General features: G+C 46.9%; 1 protein-coding gene across 8 annotated transcripts in view; it reads right to left on the reverse strand.

Annotated features, from left to right (window-relative positions):
- Positions 1–19435, reverse strand: part of LOC121059994 (excitatory amino acid transporter 1-like) — a 40339-nt gene that overhangs the window by 13723 nt on the left and 7181 nt on the right. Inside the window, exons 1-5 of one of the 8 annotated variants that reach the window (XR_005814701.1) lie at positions 7979–8516; positions 3837–4094; positions 2769–2906; positions 1845–2049; positions 192–234 (exon numbers count right to left, since the gene is read on the reverse strand). Coding sequence is in view for 7 of the 8 variants with exons in the window: in XM_040537274.1 (XP_040393208.1) it covers positions 192–234; positions 1845–2049; positions 2769–2906; positions 3837–4094; positions 7979–8012 (678 nt within the window). In the remaining variant the exon portion in view is untranslated. Of the gene's footprint in view, positions 1–191; positions 235–1844; positions 2050–2768; positions 2907–3836; positions 4095–7978; positions 8570–15487; positions 16080–19435 lie in introns of those variants that run through there. The other 7 variants (XM_040537274.1, XM_040537280.1, XM_040537278.1 and 4 more) reach the window with 7 other exon arrangements.

Genomic DNA, 19435 nt, shown 5'->3' on the forward strand with positions numbered 1-19435 from the left:
GAAAAACTTGCATGAGGGATGCTATAATACAGGCTAATGACTGCAATGCCCCTCCTTGAGCAGTTGGAGTTAGAGAAGTGTAAAAGCAGTAAAAAAGCAAACTCTGTTCTCATCCCTCAGAGAAGTAGGCTGGACCATTGCCTACTGAACAGGGCACCAAGGAAGGTGATAGGTCAGATGGGATTTCATACCTGTTTGAAGCAGGCTTCTACCAGGTTGGGCGGGAACATATTCCTGCAGTAGATAAAACAAGGAAAGAGTTAATTGTCCTGTTGACTAGCAAGCAAACATGGGCTTCATAGAATGGTCCCAGGAGAGACCCGTGAGGGACACCACTTGTCACCGGCCTCCACTTGGACATAGAGCCATTGACACCACTCTCTGGGTGTGACCTTCAAGCCAATTCCTTATCCTCTGAATGATCCACCTTTTGAATCCATCTCTGTCCAATCTGGAGATCAGGATGTCATGTGGGACCATGTCTCTGGTCTCTACTTCTTAATATCCTGACAAGCAAAAAGGGAGAGGCTGAGCACCTCAGAGTTAAGCTTAGAAAATGGTAAGAATGGACTGACTTTCCCAGATGTTTAGGATGAGAATTTCTGTTTTGTTTTTCTGTAGAAAATTCTGAAGTTGGGACTTTTCATTCCATTGCAAAACAACACTTAAAAAATACAACTTCGGAATTTCCCACAGAGCAGGAACACCCAGCTGCCAGTAACATTCCCACACTTTTTTTCAGACTCCAGAAGGTTGTATTTTAGGTATGTGTAAAGAGACTACACACACAGCACTGGGACATGGGTCTATTGTAAAAGCATCATCAGACCTTACTGAATCTTGAAACAATACCATATTACAATTTTTACAGTACTGCCTCACTCTCAGCCTCATCTCTATAGCTGTCATCTGAGCTCTCTGTTATCCTGTACCTCAGAAACATAGCTTCATACCACAATTCACAGTGGAAGGTCATGGCAAGGGAGGGACGGACAGTGTGCTGGGAATCACTTCCTTGATTTCCTTGGTTCAGTTAAAGATGGATATTTGGAGTAGCCTTTGATAGGTCAATTTCTAAAGTGCATGCAGTCATTGCTAATCTTGCTCCCAACATTTTCCTTACATAATATTTTTCAGTCCCACTGTTTGCTGGTCCTTTCAGATTATTTTGCACAATCAGTATTTTGTGAGGTGTTCTTTTCTTTCTTCCCAGACAGGAGAGACTCTTATGTAAAATGAGAAGGAAATGAAACAATGTGAGATATATGACACCTCAGTAACATCAGCGGAGAAATGACACGAGACTGGATTTTTATTAATTTTTCAGGTCTAAATCCCATTTCTTTGCTTGTTGGCCTTTGAGTTAAAAACTCTGTATTAATCTTGACAACACAACACGTTGATAGTTTTCGTTTCTTGCAGACCCTGATCACAGATGCTGCACCCCTGGGGGTTCCCAACATCTGAAAGGATATAAAATTATCTATACTATCCTCTCCTCTCTTTCTTTATGGTGTTAGCTGTAATAAATAGCATTTAAAATTTTTATTTTACAGAGTCTGAGTACCTTTTTTACTGGGATCATTAATAAACCAGCACCATCTGATGCAAAACAGCTGGTTAGCAGAATGGGCCTGATTTGCTCAAGTGTAAACTCAAGCATGGTACAAAGGCTGTAGCTCTGCAGGAAGGTGGTAAGCCTGTCCTGCCTGAGCTAAAAGTAGCAGGCTGGGCAAGACTCAGCCAAAGACCTCTTTCCCTGGCAGTGTATGCCAAAAGGACATTCAGTGGAGGAATGTGCTCTCGTTGATATGGACTCACATGAGACCAGCTCGTTCACCTACCTCACCAAGTCCATGAAGGCATCTGTGGTCTGCACTTGCTCGATTCTGCCTTCTCGGTGAAGCTTGTCCTTGGATCCTTTCCCTGGGTGGATGATGATCACCATGAGGATGCCAATGAAGACTGCTATGATTGTGGTCACCATGTAGTAGACCACAGCCCGCATTCCCATCTTCCCTGAGGCTCTGCCATCCAGCGAGGCCATTCCTGTGTAGTCAAACAGTCAGACAAGGTGAGAAGGTCTATTATCTATTAATCTTATATTATCTTATTACAAAACTTCCTCCTAAAGCTCTCAGAAAGGAAATAATGTCCAGCCCCAGTACATTGGATCTTTAAGTTCATAATGGTGGGATGTTTCATGGGGTGGGATGTATTTCAGCCCTTTTCGCTGTCTGAAAGCTTGCTGGCTGGGGTATCTTCTATGAGGACCTGGATGAAACAGGCTCTCCAGCTGGTGATCAACTCCAGTTCTTTTGGACTGACACAAATTAACCTCTCCTAGGCTACTGGAAGCCTGAATCAGACTTGGGCAACACACTTTGATGTTTGAGGTTATGTGGAATGAAATCACAGAATCACTAAGTGGTTAAGGTTGGAAGGGACCTCTGTTGGTCATCTTGTCCAACCTCCCTGCTCAAGCAAGGATACCTAGAGCAGGGAAATCCTTGTTAGTTCTCAAGAGTTGGACATTGGAAACACCACATTGTGCCTTTCCCAGTCTTCTGAGAAAGCAAAAGGCCTTCTGCTTTTCTTTGCCACTACTGAGTCAGCAGGGGTATGAGGGTAAATCATGGTCACTACAGCTGCAGGTTTAGGCTTGTCACTATTAGCCCACCTTATCCCAACACGTGCAGTTGCAGCACAAAGGGGTACTCTGACAACTAGCATAATCTTGGCTGAAAGCACCAGAGAGCTCTTCTCACCTGTAATCAAGCTAGAGACAATGAGAGGAAGAACCAGCATCTGGAGCATACGCATCAGCAACTCTCCTGGGAAGGAGAAATACTTGATCTGGCGATAGGTCAGCTGGTAGGGCCGAAGGGAAAATGCCAGGATGATCCCTGTGAATCAACAAGGAATGAGAATGGAAATGGAACACTGTGATCCAGTGGTCCATCCCTCAGTCACTCCTACAACATGGCTTTCCTTTTCCTCTTCTTTCAGCTTCTCCCCTCTGCAAAGGAGCCAATGCTCTTTCTTTTCTAAAAGGTTATGTTCCAATTTTTACCGTATGCTTTCTCTCCCTTTGACATATCTAGATGCACAGGAGCCTTGTGCTGAACCACAGGTGCACCACTCCCTGCTGCACCGTCTGCTGCTCCTCTGGAGTTTGTTCCCAGGAAGCTCATTACCACAGAAGAGATGTTACTGCCCACCTAAGTTAGCCCAGAGACCTTGTCCAGCCACCTATTAGAGCTGAGTTCAACCAGCCTGGATTGAAAATTAGGGACAATCCACTCTCTGCTTGGCAGCTTTAGTTTGCACGGTATCACAGACCAGTTGTCTGCATCCGTTCCCCCTTTTGGTACTATGGAACTAAAGTTGTGGGGTGCTTTTTGGCTTACTAAAACACAGCACAGATAAATGGTTTCAGGAGACCTCTGACAAGCCTGCTGCATGTAGAGTTCAGCTTGAGGCTGGCCGCCTAGCAGCAGTCAAAATGCTGTCTGAATCACAAGTGCTGTTGCGTGCAGGACAACAGCCCTTCCAGAGGAAGAGTGTGAGGGAGTCTTTGCTTCTGGCTGGAGCTTAGGGAGAGTCCGCAACAGAAATGGTTTGCTGATCTAGCTCTACTACTCCTCACAAAAAAATCACCCAGGTTTGCTCAGAGGCTTCTTGTGAGTGCAGCTATATACAGAAGGGCTCTTCAGCTTCACTTCCCAAGCCAAATTATTATGATAAAATAAATCCTTTGTGGGATAAACGGACTTTTCCCCACATTTACATTTAGTGCCCACCACGCGCACATAAGCCCACCACCAGCTCCATACCTAGTAATACTGCAGCAATGGTGAGGAGGACAAAGGCGTTTCTCCTGAAGAAGCTCTTGGCGCTCTCGGCAGTGATGCTGTGCATCCGTTTCTTGGCCCGTGCTGCCCGCTTCTGCACCGCCTGCCGGAAGCGCTGGACCCGTCCCTCAGCGCTGAGCCGCTTGGCTGCATCCTCATTGAGGAACAGGCTGTTGACATGGCTCTGCTCGCTCATGGCTGACACGGCCGCTCGGTCCCCAGGGCACGGCTCTGCCTGTGCTAGGCAGGGAGGAACATGGGAAAGAAAGCATGAGCTGCGGTACCTGACACCTTCATTTTCAGTCATTTCCCTGGGACCCTGAGCATCCTTATTTAGTGTTGAATAAGGAACTGGCCTCGGTGTGAGGTGTCAAAAGGGCCACTGCAGCCGTGTCACAACTGTGGCCAGGTAGGTGCCCTGGTGTCTCTGGAGAAGCTCTGGATGCTGTAGCACCCACCTGCACCAAGGAGCAGCCCATGGTGGCCTGGGGAGCCAGAAGGGGCTCCACAGCCACCTAGGTTTGTTCTTAGACATTTATCAGTTTGCACAGGAATGAATTTTTATCACCTGGCAATAAAACCAGTTCCAGTACACAAATTGTTTCCACAAATACTAAGATTGAGATCAAACTCACTCCAAAGGACCAGTTCTGCTCCATTACATACTGGCCACAAGGCCTGGAGCAGCCTCTTTACTGTTCTTTCTATATTTTTTACTATTATTCCTGTATTCCTCAAGAGAAGGGAGATACACTTGCATATCAATTGAAACTGGAGTGCTAGGAGGCACCAGCAATCCAACACTTCTTATCATTAGGAGCATTACTGCCTGACCATGCAGGTGCCAGTTTCCTGCTGTCACTGTGCCTTGGCAGGTATGACCTGAAAATGATTCTTTTTCCCAAAAGTTCACAAAGAAAACATGACTGGATGAATCCAGACAACCTTAGAAGCACAAAGTCACCTCAGCACATCAGCAGATGTTGAGAGACGTTTCTTTGGAGATGCAAGTCAAATAACAGCTGCTCCAGTTGCAATCCTAAATTTATGTCAAAGAAACATGTTTGGATTATATTCTCTATACAATACATATCTAGTCTTTGTCATTTGTACCCAGATAAATATCTGTAATGAATCAAAGGCCATCATCAGCCAAAACAGCCATCATCAGTTCATGGTATGACTTGTATTATTTGGACCCTTTTTTTTTTTTAATTTTAATGACACTGAATTATTAAATAAACGTTTTCATCTGTAACTGAGTTGATATTGAGAAGCAGATTTTTAAATATGTTTAAGAACTAGGAGATGCAAAAGATGCACTGATGATTCTGAAAACCCCTCCAGATGTCTCTTTGCTTCCCTAAAATCTAAACACCTTTAAAAGAAGGCATTAAGTATTCAGGCTTGAAGCCATACAAGAATAAAAATAGGTAATTAATCAATCAATTTTTCTGCCTCAGAGCCTGGCCTCACAACTGAACCAAACTCTGAATACAAGGTCTGGAAAAATCATTGTTAACACACATTGTAAGCTTATTTTTGGATCACTTTTTCAACATTATCATTTCTCCTGGGCTAGAAACACAACTGCGTGTCAGATGAGATGAAGCAGAGGACATGCATTTCCCCCTCAGCCCAGGGAAAGGGAGAGAAATACCTTGAGCTGCTCCCCTAAGGGATGGGGAAAACTGGTGGAAATGCAGGGGAGGTGCAGGGATGGGTCTGTACAGGCAGAACTGGTCCCAGTGCCAACGAGGGGAGAGGACTGGTCTGAAGGTCTCAGAGCAGAATTGACTTAAGACAGGCAGATCCAGAAGATGAAAGCTCTAGCGGTACAGAAAGGCCACCACAACACACAGTGCCTGATTTGTTTGTGGGTTACGCTTCCACAAGAGCATCACCAGAGTGGGGCTGGCTGGAGGCAAGGAGATCCTGTGTAACAGGCAGCGAGGGAAGGCGCAGGGCCCAGTAGGGGACTGGGGGTGTGTAGGGGTCTGGAACCTTCTGGAGCTGACAGACCCTAAAGAGGGGCAGGGCCGGCTATGGCCAGGCCTCGGAATGACAGAGACAGGGCCCCTTCAGGGCAGAGGGACTGTGCAGAGCTTGCTGCACCCACACTGATTTGGTACAAATCAAGCATCCATCTGCAGAGCTGCTTTTTTTTTTTTTTTTTTAAATGCTCCTGTCCAGGACGAGGTAGGCCTAGGCCCAGCCACCTGAAAACTGTTCTGTGCTCCATTCACTGCCATGCTCCATGTCCATGTAGGTCGGACTGTGTGGTCAACATAAGTGGCCCCTCTCAGGCCCCTCACCTGTACTTAGAAAGACGGACATAGGCAGACAAAGGGACAGACATCACACATCACCCTAATGGCATTGCATGTGCCAGCCTGCCACTATGGGGCACTGCAAGATCTCCACTCAGCATGTGCTGACACAGTGACCACCACAGTTCTCACTTTGCCAGGCATTTTGATCTCCCCTCCTGAAAGAAATGAATGCTTGATCTGTGATGTCCCACACTGTGGAAGCCAGTGGAAAAAAAGTTTAATTTTTTCCTAAATTTCACCCCTGAACAGAAGAGCTCTGATTGCACATTGCAGGGTCTTTTCCAACAGAGACATGGAGGAAAGCCTCATGTTTATTACAGAATCACAGAATCAAAGAATCATTTAAGTTGGAAGAGACCTCCAAGATCACCTAGTCCAACCTATGACCTAACACTAACAAATCCTCCACTAAACCGTATCACTAAGCTCTACATCTAAACATCTCTTAAAGACCTCCAGGGATGGTTACTCAACCACTTCCCTGGGCAGCCCATCCCAATACCTAACAACCCTTTCGGTAAAGAAGTTTTTCCTAATATCCAACCTAAACCTCGCCTGGAAATCCCCATTCTAATAGAAGAATCATTTACACAGATGCTAATGCCTTCACAAGATTCAGAGAAGTAGAGAAACACGCCTGAGGCTGCTGAGCCAAGTCACTCCAAGTCCTCCCAAGACTGTGTGAAGGCCACTGGCAAAGATTCTGGGTTTTTGCTGCAGGATCCTTGCAGTGCTGCTGTGGGTCACCCAAGCTCTTAGATTTGCAACAGCATTCCATGGATTTTGGACCGAGACCTAATTCTCGCTTCATCACATGTTCACTTCCTCATTACACCACCCCCACTTTTTTTCCCGCTGGTAGAGCCAATATACATAAGACTGGGTGAAAATTTTGCCTGTCTTCCTCCTTTTGACTGTCAGACTGCCTTCTTTTCACAGTTATGCACAAGATAAGGAAACTCCAAGTTACATATTTCTTCAGTGCATTGAATTTGTGCCTCCTGAACTTCACAGTACATTAAGAAACAATCTCTCTACCCTAGAAGAGTCTTGTACCATCTAGTTGTCTCCCAGCTACAGATTTAGACAAACAAAACTATTAACTGTCAGGTTCAAATCAGACAGGGATTTCACAGATCTTCTATCCTCCTGTCTTAGCAGTTACTAATATTACTGTCCCTACATTAGGACACCTCTCAGATCTCACCCTTTGCTATCAGACTCACTGAATAATCCCTTTCCTGGGTTTAACAGGATCAGTCTGATCTTCCTTTGTCTGCAGGATTTCCAGAAGCCTGTCGCAGACCTTACTGCCCTAACAGTGAGAAATATAATTGTTTGCACTGTCAGTGGCTTGTGGGACATAGTGTGACTTCTTACAGGCAAATGGCTGACAGTCCAAGGCAAACATTTCCAGAAGATAAACCACCAAAGAAAGTGTCAAACCCTCCAAGACTTTCCTACACTCAAACCACTATTCGCCAGACAACCAAGCAAACCCTGGTAAGGTAAAGTGCTACCTCACTTTGACACACAAAGCTCCCATTTCTTCAGTGAAGGGAAAACAGTCATTGACAGCCCTGAAATCATCCATCACAGGCTTGCTAAACGCAAACCAGGCTTCCCATTTGCCATGGTGACCTCAAGAGACCTGCACTAAAACACAGGTATGGAAATGTAGACTCATCTCTTCTCCAAACTTTTTCTTAGACTCAGACCATAGCAGAGCAACGACAAGAATTCCTGTACAAGGAAGGTGGGAGCAGAACCCACATGTATAAAGGGACTCACCTGCTTTTTTCTCCAGATGTCTCCCCATCCACATGTACTGGAAGACAGTATTTTTGTGCAAAGAAAATGAAATTTCTATTTTGATGTGGGAAAGTTCAGGCTGAGTCACTAGATCCCATGTTCCACCATATGCTCAGCAGCCTTCTCAGAGCAACGCTTATCTCACAGAAGAAGCTCACCAGAAGAACTCGCTCCTGCAAAGTCCCCACCCTCTCGATGACTAGCTCCTTTCTCCATCTGCATATTTTGCAATACAGCAGCCCCCTCCACAGCACATTCCCTCTGCATTGCCAGCCTGAAATTGTGTAAATATTCTCTATTGCATCAGCTGGAAGTTCTCAGACTGCTGCAGTAAGTCATCAAAATACACTCCTTGCAGATAAGCAGGCTGCCAATGGCATGGATTTTCCTTCTTAGGAGGAAAATGGTGGCTTTGATCTCTTGGTGAAGGTTCTCCTATTCATGGCTGCTTCTCCAGTCTCCACTCTGCCAAAAGCATTGAGATATTTGAGAGAGCATTTTTGGAGGTAACTTCAAGACTAGACCAGGAAGGACAGGATGTTTTGTAAGAAAGTTCAGTATTGCAAAACTAATGCCTAGTTCCTGGCAGTGAAGTTTCACATAAACAGTGGAATGTTGGCTGTTTTAGGGACAGCAATCAGAAAATGGTGAAAGTAAAAAATGGGGAAGTAAGACTTTTGCACTGTATTTTCTGTTATGCTTTTTGCAGAGTTTTGTGTGGTCATCTTCCCATCTATATGGGGAGAGGATTTCCAGCACAGGAGGATGGGCACAACAAACAGATTTGTGAAGAGCGCTTAAGGACCTATAAAGAGCTGAAAAATAAGGAATCTCTGAATCAACAGAGATGTGTTTTTTCCAGCTTGTGCTGTGTTTGAGGAACATCCCTCCCCTCTATCCCTTGTCTCCGCTAAAGCTACCAAATCAGAAGCTAACAAATCAGAAAAGCTGAAACCATCCAATGTACATCACCTTCCATGAGTATGTTTTAAAGACATCAGGTAACAAAATCCTGGCTGAAAGGAAAGCAGAAGTAGCCATTGCATACTCACCAATCTTGGAGAAGATTGTGCTGGGGCAGATTGAAAGGCATTTCAAGAACAAAGCTATTATCAGGCGTAGTCAACATGAGTTCATCAAGGGAAAGACTCGCCTTAGTAATTTGATCTCTTTCTATGATAAGGTCACCCTCTTGGTGGTTGAAGGGAAGGATGTGGATGTAATCTTCCTGGATGTCAGTAAGGCCTTTGATACTGTCCCTCATGGCATCTTTCTGGACAAACTGTCTAACTGTGAGATAACCAGGTTCACGCTATACTGGGTGATGAACTGGCTCAATGGCAGAACTCAAAGGGTTTTAGTAAATGGGGCTACATTTGGCTGGTGACTGCTCACTGGTGGTGCTCCCCAGGGCTCATTTCTAGGACCAGTCCCATTCAACATTTTAATGAATGATCTGGATGCAGGAGTTGAATGCAAGAGGCAGTTTCACTGGAGGGTTAACTGGGGTAGCCTTGAGGCAGATTTTCATCCCCATGTCACGGGTCACATACTTTTACCTCCAATTGCAGGCTTATCCCTAAATATCACTTTATAGTAAACAGGAGCTAAGCAATATCAGGACACTATTGTCCTGCAGAAACTGGCTGCTCATAGCTTAGGTAGTTTGCTCCATAATGACTCAGAAGGTCAGGCTGGTGGTTGGACTTGATAATCTTGAAGGTCTTTTCTAACCTCAGTGATTCCACAATTCTATGATTCTTTGAAACCCATTTCATTTTCCGAATGGTATCCTAGTTCTACTCAGATCTCTGACAAGGCAATGCAAATCTGCCTTGATGAGGGTTATTTGCCCTACTGAGGGTTATTTGCAGATTTATGTAACTTTTGCACAGTGGGTAATGCTGGGCACAAACATGAGTCTGCCCATCCATCTGCAGTCCCAAGGACAGCAATGAAACAGCCCCGCGACACGGACTGAGCTTTCTGCTCTGCGTCCACTGCTCTGCTGCAGCCTGGTGGCTCACGGGGAAGAGTCTTGTCCCCGGAAACACTGGGAACTAGGTAGTTTCAAACTTAGAAACAGAAACTAAGAGAGTAAAATATTGCACTCAGCAGAGAAACTTCTTGAAAAATCTTAAATGTGTGCTTTCACTAAAGAATCTTTTAACACACACTGGGCCCCATGTCCTTATTCGTGCCCTTCACCTGCTTGGCAGCTGTTACATAGAGAAAGGCAGTCTGAACTGGGGGGAGACAGATGCAGACACAGAAAGACCTAAGTTAATCAAGTTTCAGGATCATTATCTATCAGTTCTGTTCAGACTCTGCCTCACACTTTCCAGTGCAGATTGCTCCTCTTCACTTGAGCAAGATGGTCTTTGTGACCAGGCTGCTAGGACTCAGCCTAGATTTAATTCAGTGAAAGAGGATGAAGCAGCTTCTTGACAGGCGAAGAAACCAGGTGATTAAAAAGAGATGTCCTCTCCCCATTCCCCAAACCTTTGCCCAACAGCCAGGGAAACATGCCTGGGTCTCAGCCTTATGTTCTCTACTTGGAGTGTACTTTCATGGAGATGCAGCCATCAGAGACAGCAGTTTGCACAGAAGGTGCTCAGAAGCTGCTGTATTTGTGCAATGGTGGTGATGGTCCCTGGGGCATGGTCCCCAGCACTGGCTGGAGCCATTGCTGGTACATTAGCGGCCTCATCCCAGACACAGAGAGGATGCAACTCTGCAGGAAGTGCCTGGGACCTTTCGCTGGGGCAGGGGAATGGTCTCTTGCCTTCAGGAGGTGTGCACTGGCTGAGGATTTGTATAACCAAGTGAGGGATCTGGATGAAGAGGTCAGCCGACTGTGCAGCATCTGTGGCGATGGAAAAAAGATTGACTGCATATTCTGAGTCACATCTGACAGTAGATAGAAGAATGTGAACCGCCAACTGCACCGCAGTAGGGGCAAGAAGAGTCTGTACTTATTAGGTTGAGAAATAGAGACTCCCATAAGGAGGCTGGAAGGCTGGAAGACTGTGACTTCTGGCAACAAGAGGAGAGCTCCTGCTTCACCTGCAGATCTGCAGTGATGGGACAGATTCAGCCCTGGTAAGAGAGGCGGGCTGGGGGCTCTGACCAACAGCACTCTGAGCTGCTTGGACCCTGTAGGAGCACCAGGAGGAAGCAGTGAGGGTTACGAACGGAGACTCCCTTTTGAGAGTGACAGAGGCCCCCATCTGTCAAGCTCTGTCATCTAGAGAGGTTTCCTGCCTACCTGGGGCTCAGATCAGGGATGCTGTGGAGAGATGCTGATGCTTGTCCAGCCCTTGGGCTGTTGCCCCAAGTGATATGGCCAGAAGACTCCCGGAGCATATGAAGCGTGACCACATGGCTTTGGAGGCAATGGTCAAGGGCATGGTATGGTGGGCCAGGCGTTGTCTTCACTGATCCTGCTTGTGAGAGGGACTTGTGGAGGACTGAATGGATCCTGCGGGTGAACAGCTGGTGTAAATAACAGGTTTTTGGCTTTTATGACCATGGAGACACTCTTTGAGGTTCAAGGAAGAGATGGGATCAACCTGATGAGATGTATGGTAGCAAGCATCTGGTCAGCCTGGTAAGGAGAGCTTTAAGCTATAAATAATGGAAAAGGGAGATGATGACTAATACAGACAAATGAGGAAGTGATAGACTGGGTCGGCAAGGACAGGGTGCAGGGTGGTGTGGAAAAAGATCTTAGAAAAAAATAAAATAAAACAGAGGCCTACCTCTAGCGTAGGCACATAAATAAGGAAGTGTCAAGAAGACACTTGACACTCTCACTTGGGGAGAGACTCTTTGTCAGGGGGGTGTAGTGATAGGACACGGGGTAATGGGTTTAAACTAACAGGGTAGGTTAAGGTTAGGTATAAGGAAGAAATTCTTCATTCAGAGGGTGGTGAGGCACCAGAACAGGCTGCCCAGAGAAGCTGTGGATGCCCCATCCCTGGAAATGTTCAAGGCCAAGTTGGATGGGGCTTTGGGCAGCCTGGGCTGGTGGTAGGTATTTCTGCCTGTGGCAGGGGGGTTGGAACTAGATGGTTTTTAACATCCATTGCAACCCAAACCATTCTATGATTCTAAGGCAAAATAATGCAATTTCTCACAATTTTATGGGAAAAAGAGCACAAGTGTGTGCCCCTCTGAGGTGCATGTATGCTAGTGACCACAACAACATGGCAAACCAAAAGGAGAAATTAAGAGATCCACATAAAGTAACAAGGCTGCAGTCTCGTTGAACTCACAGAGATGTGGTGGCACAGCTCACCTAACAGAAGAGCTGCAGAAGACAAGTACAGGCTCCTCAGGAAGAATAGGCCAGGAGGGGGAGGAGGGAACATCACCCTTTATGCAAGAATGAACAAAGCATAACATTGTGGACACAAACTGAAGTACAAAGAAATTCTACTTATGCATAAGAAAAGAGCTGTGTTTTTTTCTTTTTTTTTTTTTTTTACTCTTTAAGGCTGAGCTCTGGAGCAGGTTGCCCAGAGAGGCTGTGGGGTCTCCATCCTTAGAGATACTCAAAAACAGACTGGGCATGGTTCTGAGTAATGATCCTGAGCAACCAGTTGTGGCTGACACTGCTTTGTGGAGGAATGTTGATGAGATGATCTCCAGAGGTCCTTGCCAATCTCAGCCATTCTGTGGTCCTTCCATCTCCTGCTGAAACACTGCGTGACAAGGCTTTGCAGGCCTTTCAGACAGCACTGACACAACCCCATCCCCAGCCGTGTCCTGGAACTGATTTGTATGTATAATTGGCACAGGGCTATGGTCTGGTTTCCCTCTCTTCTTCTCTCACCCTCTAACCCCTGCACAGCACTCTTGCACCACGCTGAAAAATAAACAAGAAAACGCTGCTTCATGGAAATGACCAAGTGCCATTTGTTGCCGACAGATTGTGAGGACCCCAGGGGTGTCTCAGCAGAGGGAGAACCATCAGTCAAGTGTGATCCTCTGTGAGATACTCCTCTGGGACAAGGAAGTTCCTGGACACTGGCAGGATGTGGCATTACAGGGCACTCTTGCCATGGTGCCTGGTGTTGGAGGTCAATGCAAAGTTTAAGTGAAGACTTTCTGCATTTTTGTCTTGCCCTTTTTTCTCTCGTGGGGCAGAGCATCACCACTTAGTCCGTCCCCTGCTCCCTCTGCCCAAGTACAACAGACATGTCAGCCAGATAGCACAAACCCAACCCCAATGCAACGCAAAAACTTGTGTGGCCAACAGAGCAGAGGAGAGCACCGGTGTCTCCTGGTGGACTCAAGCTCTGGCTGGGACAAACCCTCTTGTCACACCTTGGGACAAATGGATAGGAGATAATGACTTAAATGCTGGTGCTTTATGTTGTTGTCCCACTATTGTTAAAGTCTGTGTAGAAAAATACACAAAGGGTTAGCCTAATTAGTCAGTTGTACTCCTGGGACTGACAGAAATCAGCCAAATTAGAACTGCCCATCAAAAAGTCTCTCTCCAGTTTACCAGCCTCCAGGGACTGGAGTGGCAACAGAATCCCAAAGCTGTGGTGTTCGGTACAGCGTGTGCTGTCACACCACTGCCATGAGCACTGGCCCGGTGCTCAGGCGAGCCTTGCTGTAGAGACACAGCACTGGAAAAGCAAGTCAGTGGCCAGTGCCCCGCTCAAGAGTGGCTGCCCCAGGCTCCCTCTTTCTAACACAACTCTTTTCTTTTCTTTTCTTTTCTTTTCTTTTCTTTTCTTTTCTTTTCTTTTCTTTTCTTTTCTTTTCTTTTCTTTTCTTTTCTTTTCTTTCTTTTCTTTTCTTTTCTTTTCTTTTCTTTTTATTTTTTTCTTTCCTTTCCTTTCCTTTCCTTTTCCTTTCCTTTCCTTTCCTTTCCTTTCCTTTCCTTTCCTTTCCTTCCTTTCCTTTCCTTTCCTTTCCTTTCCTTTCCTTTCCTTTCCTTTCCTTTCCTTTCCTTTCCTTTCCTTTCCTTTCCTTTCCTTTCCTTTCCTTTCCTTTCCTTTTCCTTTTCCTTTTCCTTTTCCTTTTCCTTTTCCTTTTCCTTTTCTCTCACTCTCTCTCTCTCTCTCTCTTTTTTTTTTTTTCCCATTGCTGAAAGCCAGCCAGGAACTGTGAAATAATCAGCACTTTTGAGCCCACTGTTTCTCTCGTCTCCAAGGAAACTCTGCTATTATGTTTAATATCAAAATGAGTAGGATTTTCAAGGAGGGAAGTCTCCACAAGTAGCAGCAGGGAAGCACGCTAAGGGGGAGAAGAAGGAGAAGGAATCTCTGCAGGGGGAGAGAGGGTCCATGAGAAAGCTGCTCTAGTTTTTTTTCTGAGGTGGGCAGCTTCTGGAGCTGGGTCAGAAAATAAGGAGGCAGAAATTAAATAGCCCACCCTTGTGAGGAGTGAGGGAAGGTGCAAGCTTGGGAGGAAGGGACGCACCAGGCTGCTCATGGAGGGCAGGCAGGGCCGTGCCTTGCTCTCAGGGCTCTGCTCAGTGGCCTGGCAACTGCAGGTTAACAGGAAGCAAGTCCTACCTGCTTCTGGGCAGACAACGGGCACTCCATACCAGGAATCTACAACATACCTCCAGCACCAAGAAAAACTGGCACTTCGCAGGGGCCGTCTTGGGTGCCTCCACTCCTGTCTCACTCCCACATTGGTAGCTCAGTGCCTGCTGTCAGGAGCACTGAATCCAGCCACTGTGCAATACATGTTCTGTTTTCCAGTACTGAGGACCAAGACAGGGAGGGCTCACAAAGCCTTGGGCTGAAGGCACCCTCACCCCTCTTGCTCTTGGACCCTCTGCAGCCCGCCCCATTGCTTGCCCTCGTAAGGGCAGCACACGCTGAAAGCAATGCAGCCAAAGTGCCTACACAGAAAACTTCCACTCACCAGCCCAACTAGGCTCAACTCAGCCATCTTTGAGTTGCTATAGCAGCCCCTGGCAGGGCTTCCCACTCGGTGCAGTGCTAGGGCTTGTCCATTTTTCACTCCCTGACTGGCAGCCAGCTGCCCCCCAGCCAACTCCTGCCACAGCGATGGACGCAGGAGGAGAACGGATCTGCCCAGGGTCCAGCCGGTGGTGCATCTCGGCGTGAGGGAACTGGCCAAGTGGAGGGGACCATGCGATCGGCAGGAATTTCATCCCCACTGAGCCCTGCAGTGACAGTGATCAGCTGGCTTGCAGCCTAAATCCAATCCTGGGAGGACAAGTCCCTTTCTCTCCATAGCCCCCTGCTCATACTGATGTCCTGTGATGAGGCTGGCTCTTTCTGCCTGCCCACCAGGCATCTCACCCAGCCCTGAGCACACAGTCCCACTTTTAAAGCACTCCCTTGGGGGCAGTCCCCTCTCCCAAAGCAGGGCGAGAGCTATCCCTCCTGCCCTCTCATGCATGTGCCCAAGGAAATCGCCTGCTGTCCTCCAGCCACTGGACCTGGCACCACTCTTATTCATGCATCCAGATTTGCTGACAAAACCACTCACCTGGAACAAGCGTCAGTTGTTGAGCAGGACAACAGCGGGTCTTTTTCAGCTTGGGGGATTATTCTGAGTTGTTTTGTTCTTTAATTCTTTAAGCTCAAAGGCAGGATGCAGAATTTTCTCCTTAGAAAGGTGCAGCGTTAGCAGAGAGCTCTGAGCAATACCTCCTGAGAGAGGAAAGGAAGACTGTAATATGCTCAGGATACATGGCAGTAGGGGGTGGGGGAGTGGCATGTAGGAGGAGACTGAAAAAATCTTCGATGATTGCAGGAGACCAGAGGACAGCAAGCACCTGTCACCGTGATGTTGCATATAGTCCGTGCTGGATTTAACAATACCAGAGGTTTTGCACTTTCTTCTCCCTCCTCACACAAGCTGCAAAGAGAGTTAGTAGCAACAGAGAGCAGGACGAGCTGTTAAATGAGAACCAGATCTCATCCCCATCCCAGTCCTGCCCCCTCAGTCCTCTGCCTTCCTCGAGGGTGCCTGTGAGCAGAAATCCATCCGGCAGCAACAGCTGAATACTCCGAGCAGGCAGGTCCTTCACCAGCCCTGTCTGTGTAAGCAGGGCCTCAGAGATCCAGACACACCTCTGTGGTTTGTCCAGATCAGCCCGAGGGGATGGACATGCGTCTGTGCCTCAGCCAAATAGCTGTAATTTCCCAGTGGTGTGTTAGGCGAGTCACAAGGCAAGAATCCATTCACTGAGTGTGCAAAGGAAATACGTTAGCAATGCAGCCTGTCAGTGAGCCAAACTCTGCTTTCAAGGAAGCAGGCGCTGTCTTTACTCATCTCACTACAAGAAGGACATGGAGGTGCTGGCGCGTGCCCAAACAAGAGCAACGAAGCTGGCGAAGGGTCTACAGAACAAGTCTTATGAGGGGTGGCTAAGGGAGCTGGGGTTGTTTAACTTGAAGAAGAGAAGGCTCAGGAGAGACCTTATTGTACTTTACAGTTACCTTAAAGGGGGTTGTAGTGAGGTGGGGATTGGGCTCTTCTCCCAAGCACCAAGTGATAGGACAAGAGGAAATGGTCCCAAGTTGCACCAGGGGAAGTTTAGGGTTGATATTGGGAGAAATTTATTTACTGAAAGGGTTGTGCAGCACTGGAACAGGCCGCCCAGGGAAGTGGCTGAGTCACCATCCCTGGAGGTTTTCAAGAAACGTGGAGATGTAGAACTTAGTAGCACGGTTTAGTGGTGGACTTCAGTACTAGGTTAAAGTTTGGACTAGAGGATCTTGGAGGTCTTTTCCAACCTGAATGATTCTGTGATTCATTGATCAATTAAATATTGATTCCTGCTGCACTTGGAAGTCCTGCATTACAGAATTTACACTAATGCATGATGCCAAGTCAATTTGAAGGTGTGCGAACCACATAGTCAGTGCTGGCTTCCAGATGGGGTAAAGTGAAGAATTATCACCAAAATACAAGCCCAAGGTTCCAACAGCACTTCTGTTTCTATTCCTGTCAGATACACAACTCACAGGGAGATGCATTGGTTGTTACCTGCTGGCAGACTTCTCCCTATTTCAGGTGGCACCAGCGCAGGGGCTTTGCTGTGTGCCCCAGCTTCAGTACACACCAGCGGCAGCGCATTGTGTCTGCAGCCAGAACTTGCCACGGAGTGTGATTTATCCAGCAGGGAGAAGATCAAAGCCTCAGTGTCAGGCTCGTCTGGCAGAGTCCTGGAAATGAAATCCCCAAGCCTTCTGTCCCCATTGGATTCTGTGGGAAGGGGAGAGCTAAACCTCAGCCCCATGCTACAGAGAGCAGCTCCCAACACCCACTGGCTTCCTTCCAGAAAAAGACAGACATCAATCAGGAGGGTGATTAGGTGGGATTTTGCTGGATGGGCCATTTGGAGCCTAGGGTCTTGACTAGTTCTATCACTCTCCCGTGTTTTAACTTCCTCCATCTGCCAAATCAGCACGGACACAGGCCGTTGCTACATCAGGAGGCAAGGACACACTGTCTGCACCAGACAAATTGTTTGGTCTTCATGTGACTCAGTTGCTCATTTGTAAATGGAGGAAACAGCGCTAGTTTTCCTATTGAAGGATACAGAAGTTCAGTGAGGTCTCAGGTCATGTGAGTGTCAGCTGGGGACTGGAAACCCTAGCCCTGTACTCTGCAAAGTTTCAGTTATCTTTTCAGCAAAACACATATTGGAACATGAGATTTATTTTTTTTCTCCCAAAATAAATGTCTCTGGTTTTGTGGCATAGACTCCAGCGTTCTGCCTGCACTACGCACCCAAAGTATTTCTGCAGAAATGTGGATGACAGCCAGTCCAGCAGCAGAGGGAAAAGGAGGCAGATTGTGTAAGCGCAGCCTTGTGCACAGCTCATCTCTGCTCCTTCTGCTGGTTCACGGCCATCGGCTGCCAGTGGGGTGGTCCTGGAGGAAGGACATCCCTTAGTGCACCTGCCCCTGCTTCTCCCAGTGGCTTAGCCAGCAGCTTTATTACAGATGGGTACCTGACTCCGCTGTTAGCTGTCTGCTGCAGGCTTGGGTGATCAGCAGCAGTCAGAAGAGTGCTCTTTGCATGGACAGTGCATTTCTGACACTACCCAGCGAGGGGCAGAGCTGCCACGCACTTGGCCATCTCTCAACAGCTGCAATTTTTTATTTTTTTTCCCCTGAACCTACTTCAGGGAGAAATGGCTGACTAAGGGTGGATAATTGCCTGTTTCCACCCTCTATGCCTGCAGTTCAGCTTGGCTCCTAGGGTCTGTAGTAATTCCTACCCAGTTTCTTAAACCCCAGGTTAATACCTCTAAGCCTTCTTTAGCCCTAAACTCACAGTGATTACTGCCTTAAAACTTCTCTTTCACCAATTTCCTCAATGTTTCATTTTGACTTTTACCTACGGCAGTTTCCAGACACCTTCAAGTTATAAAGTAGGACACGGAGCAGCAATCTGAAGCTATAGAGGAGGTGAAGAGCTCTGCTCCCTCAGGATGGTGGCCCTGGTAGAGGGCAGAGCCTTCCCAGGGTGGAGCAATTCCTTGGGGAACAAACCCCACAATGAGATAAGACCCTGAGACTCGCCTCTTCCTGTGAGTGCCAGGCACACTTCATCAGCCACATCGCACAGAGGCCATGTGATACTGCAAGTTATCAACAACAGGTAAAAGGGAAACTCTCAATGTCACCCTTGTGAGACGCAATGAGAAAAGATGAGACCACGGCTCCTTGTGGCACTGAGTTACCAAGGGCCTTCTAACACTGTCCTTGTGCAGCCATTTGAGAGTGAAGATAAAGAAAGGGCTTGTTGAGAAACAGCCTGGAACAGCTTTTCCAAATTACCTCCCTTGTGATTTTCTCCGTAAAGTGCCTTTCAAACTGATTTATGCTAATCTTGCAAGTAGACTAAAAATGTCATATAGGGACAGGGCAGTTCGTTTAACACCCACTCCCTCTTTAACATACCCTCAGTCTCTGTCTCTGTGCAACTTGGAAAGACCTGAGTCCTAAACGAGTGAAGTTCTGGGGAAAGGACTCTTGAGACAGATTTTTACACAGGATTTATGTCTCTCTGAAAGAGGTTTGCAGGCCCAGCAGAATGACTGCATCTTTATTACCTCTTTGTTTTTAAGTGAGACATTGATTACCTATTTGATCTTTAAAAAGCAGAACACCTAAAGATGGACGTAAAGTGTTGATTCCCAATGTAATGATAAGGAAAGCCCCACATGTGAATCTCTGTTAAAATGCAGTCCTGATGTATTTGGGTTGCTGTACGCAACTTGGATGAAGCATTGAGACTGCAGGATCAGGTTGGGAAAAAACAAAAACCAAAAGAACAGCAGATGGCTGTGTCTACTAGCCCATAGGTTCACTACTTCACAATCAGCATTTATTGCTTTAGCCTTTTGAAAGAGCTCAATCTCTCTGAACTGCTGTGAAAAACACATTAAGGAGCATGCTGCAGTGAATCACCGGGGT

This window comes from Cygnus olor, chromosome 26 (genome assembly GCF_009769625.2).
Source record: "Cygnus olor isolate bCygOlo1 chromosome 26, bCygOlo1.pri.v2, whole genome shotgun sequence".
Classification (NCBI taxonomy): Eukaryota; Metazoa; Chordata; class Aves; order Anseriformes; family Anatidae; genus Cygnus; species Cygnus olor.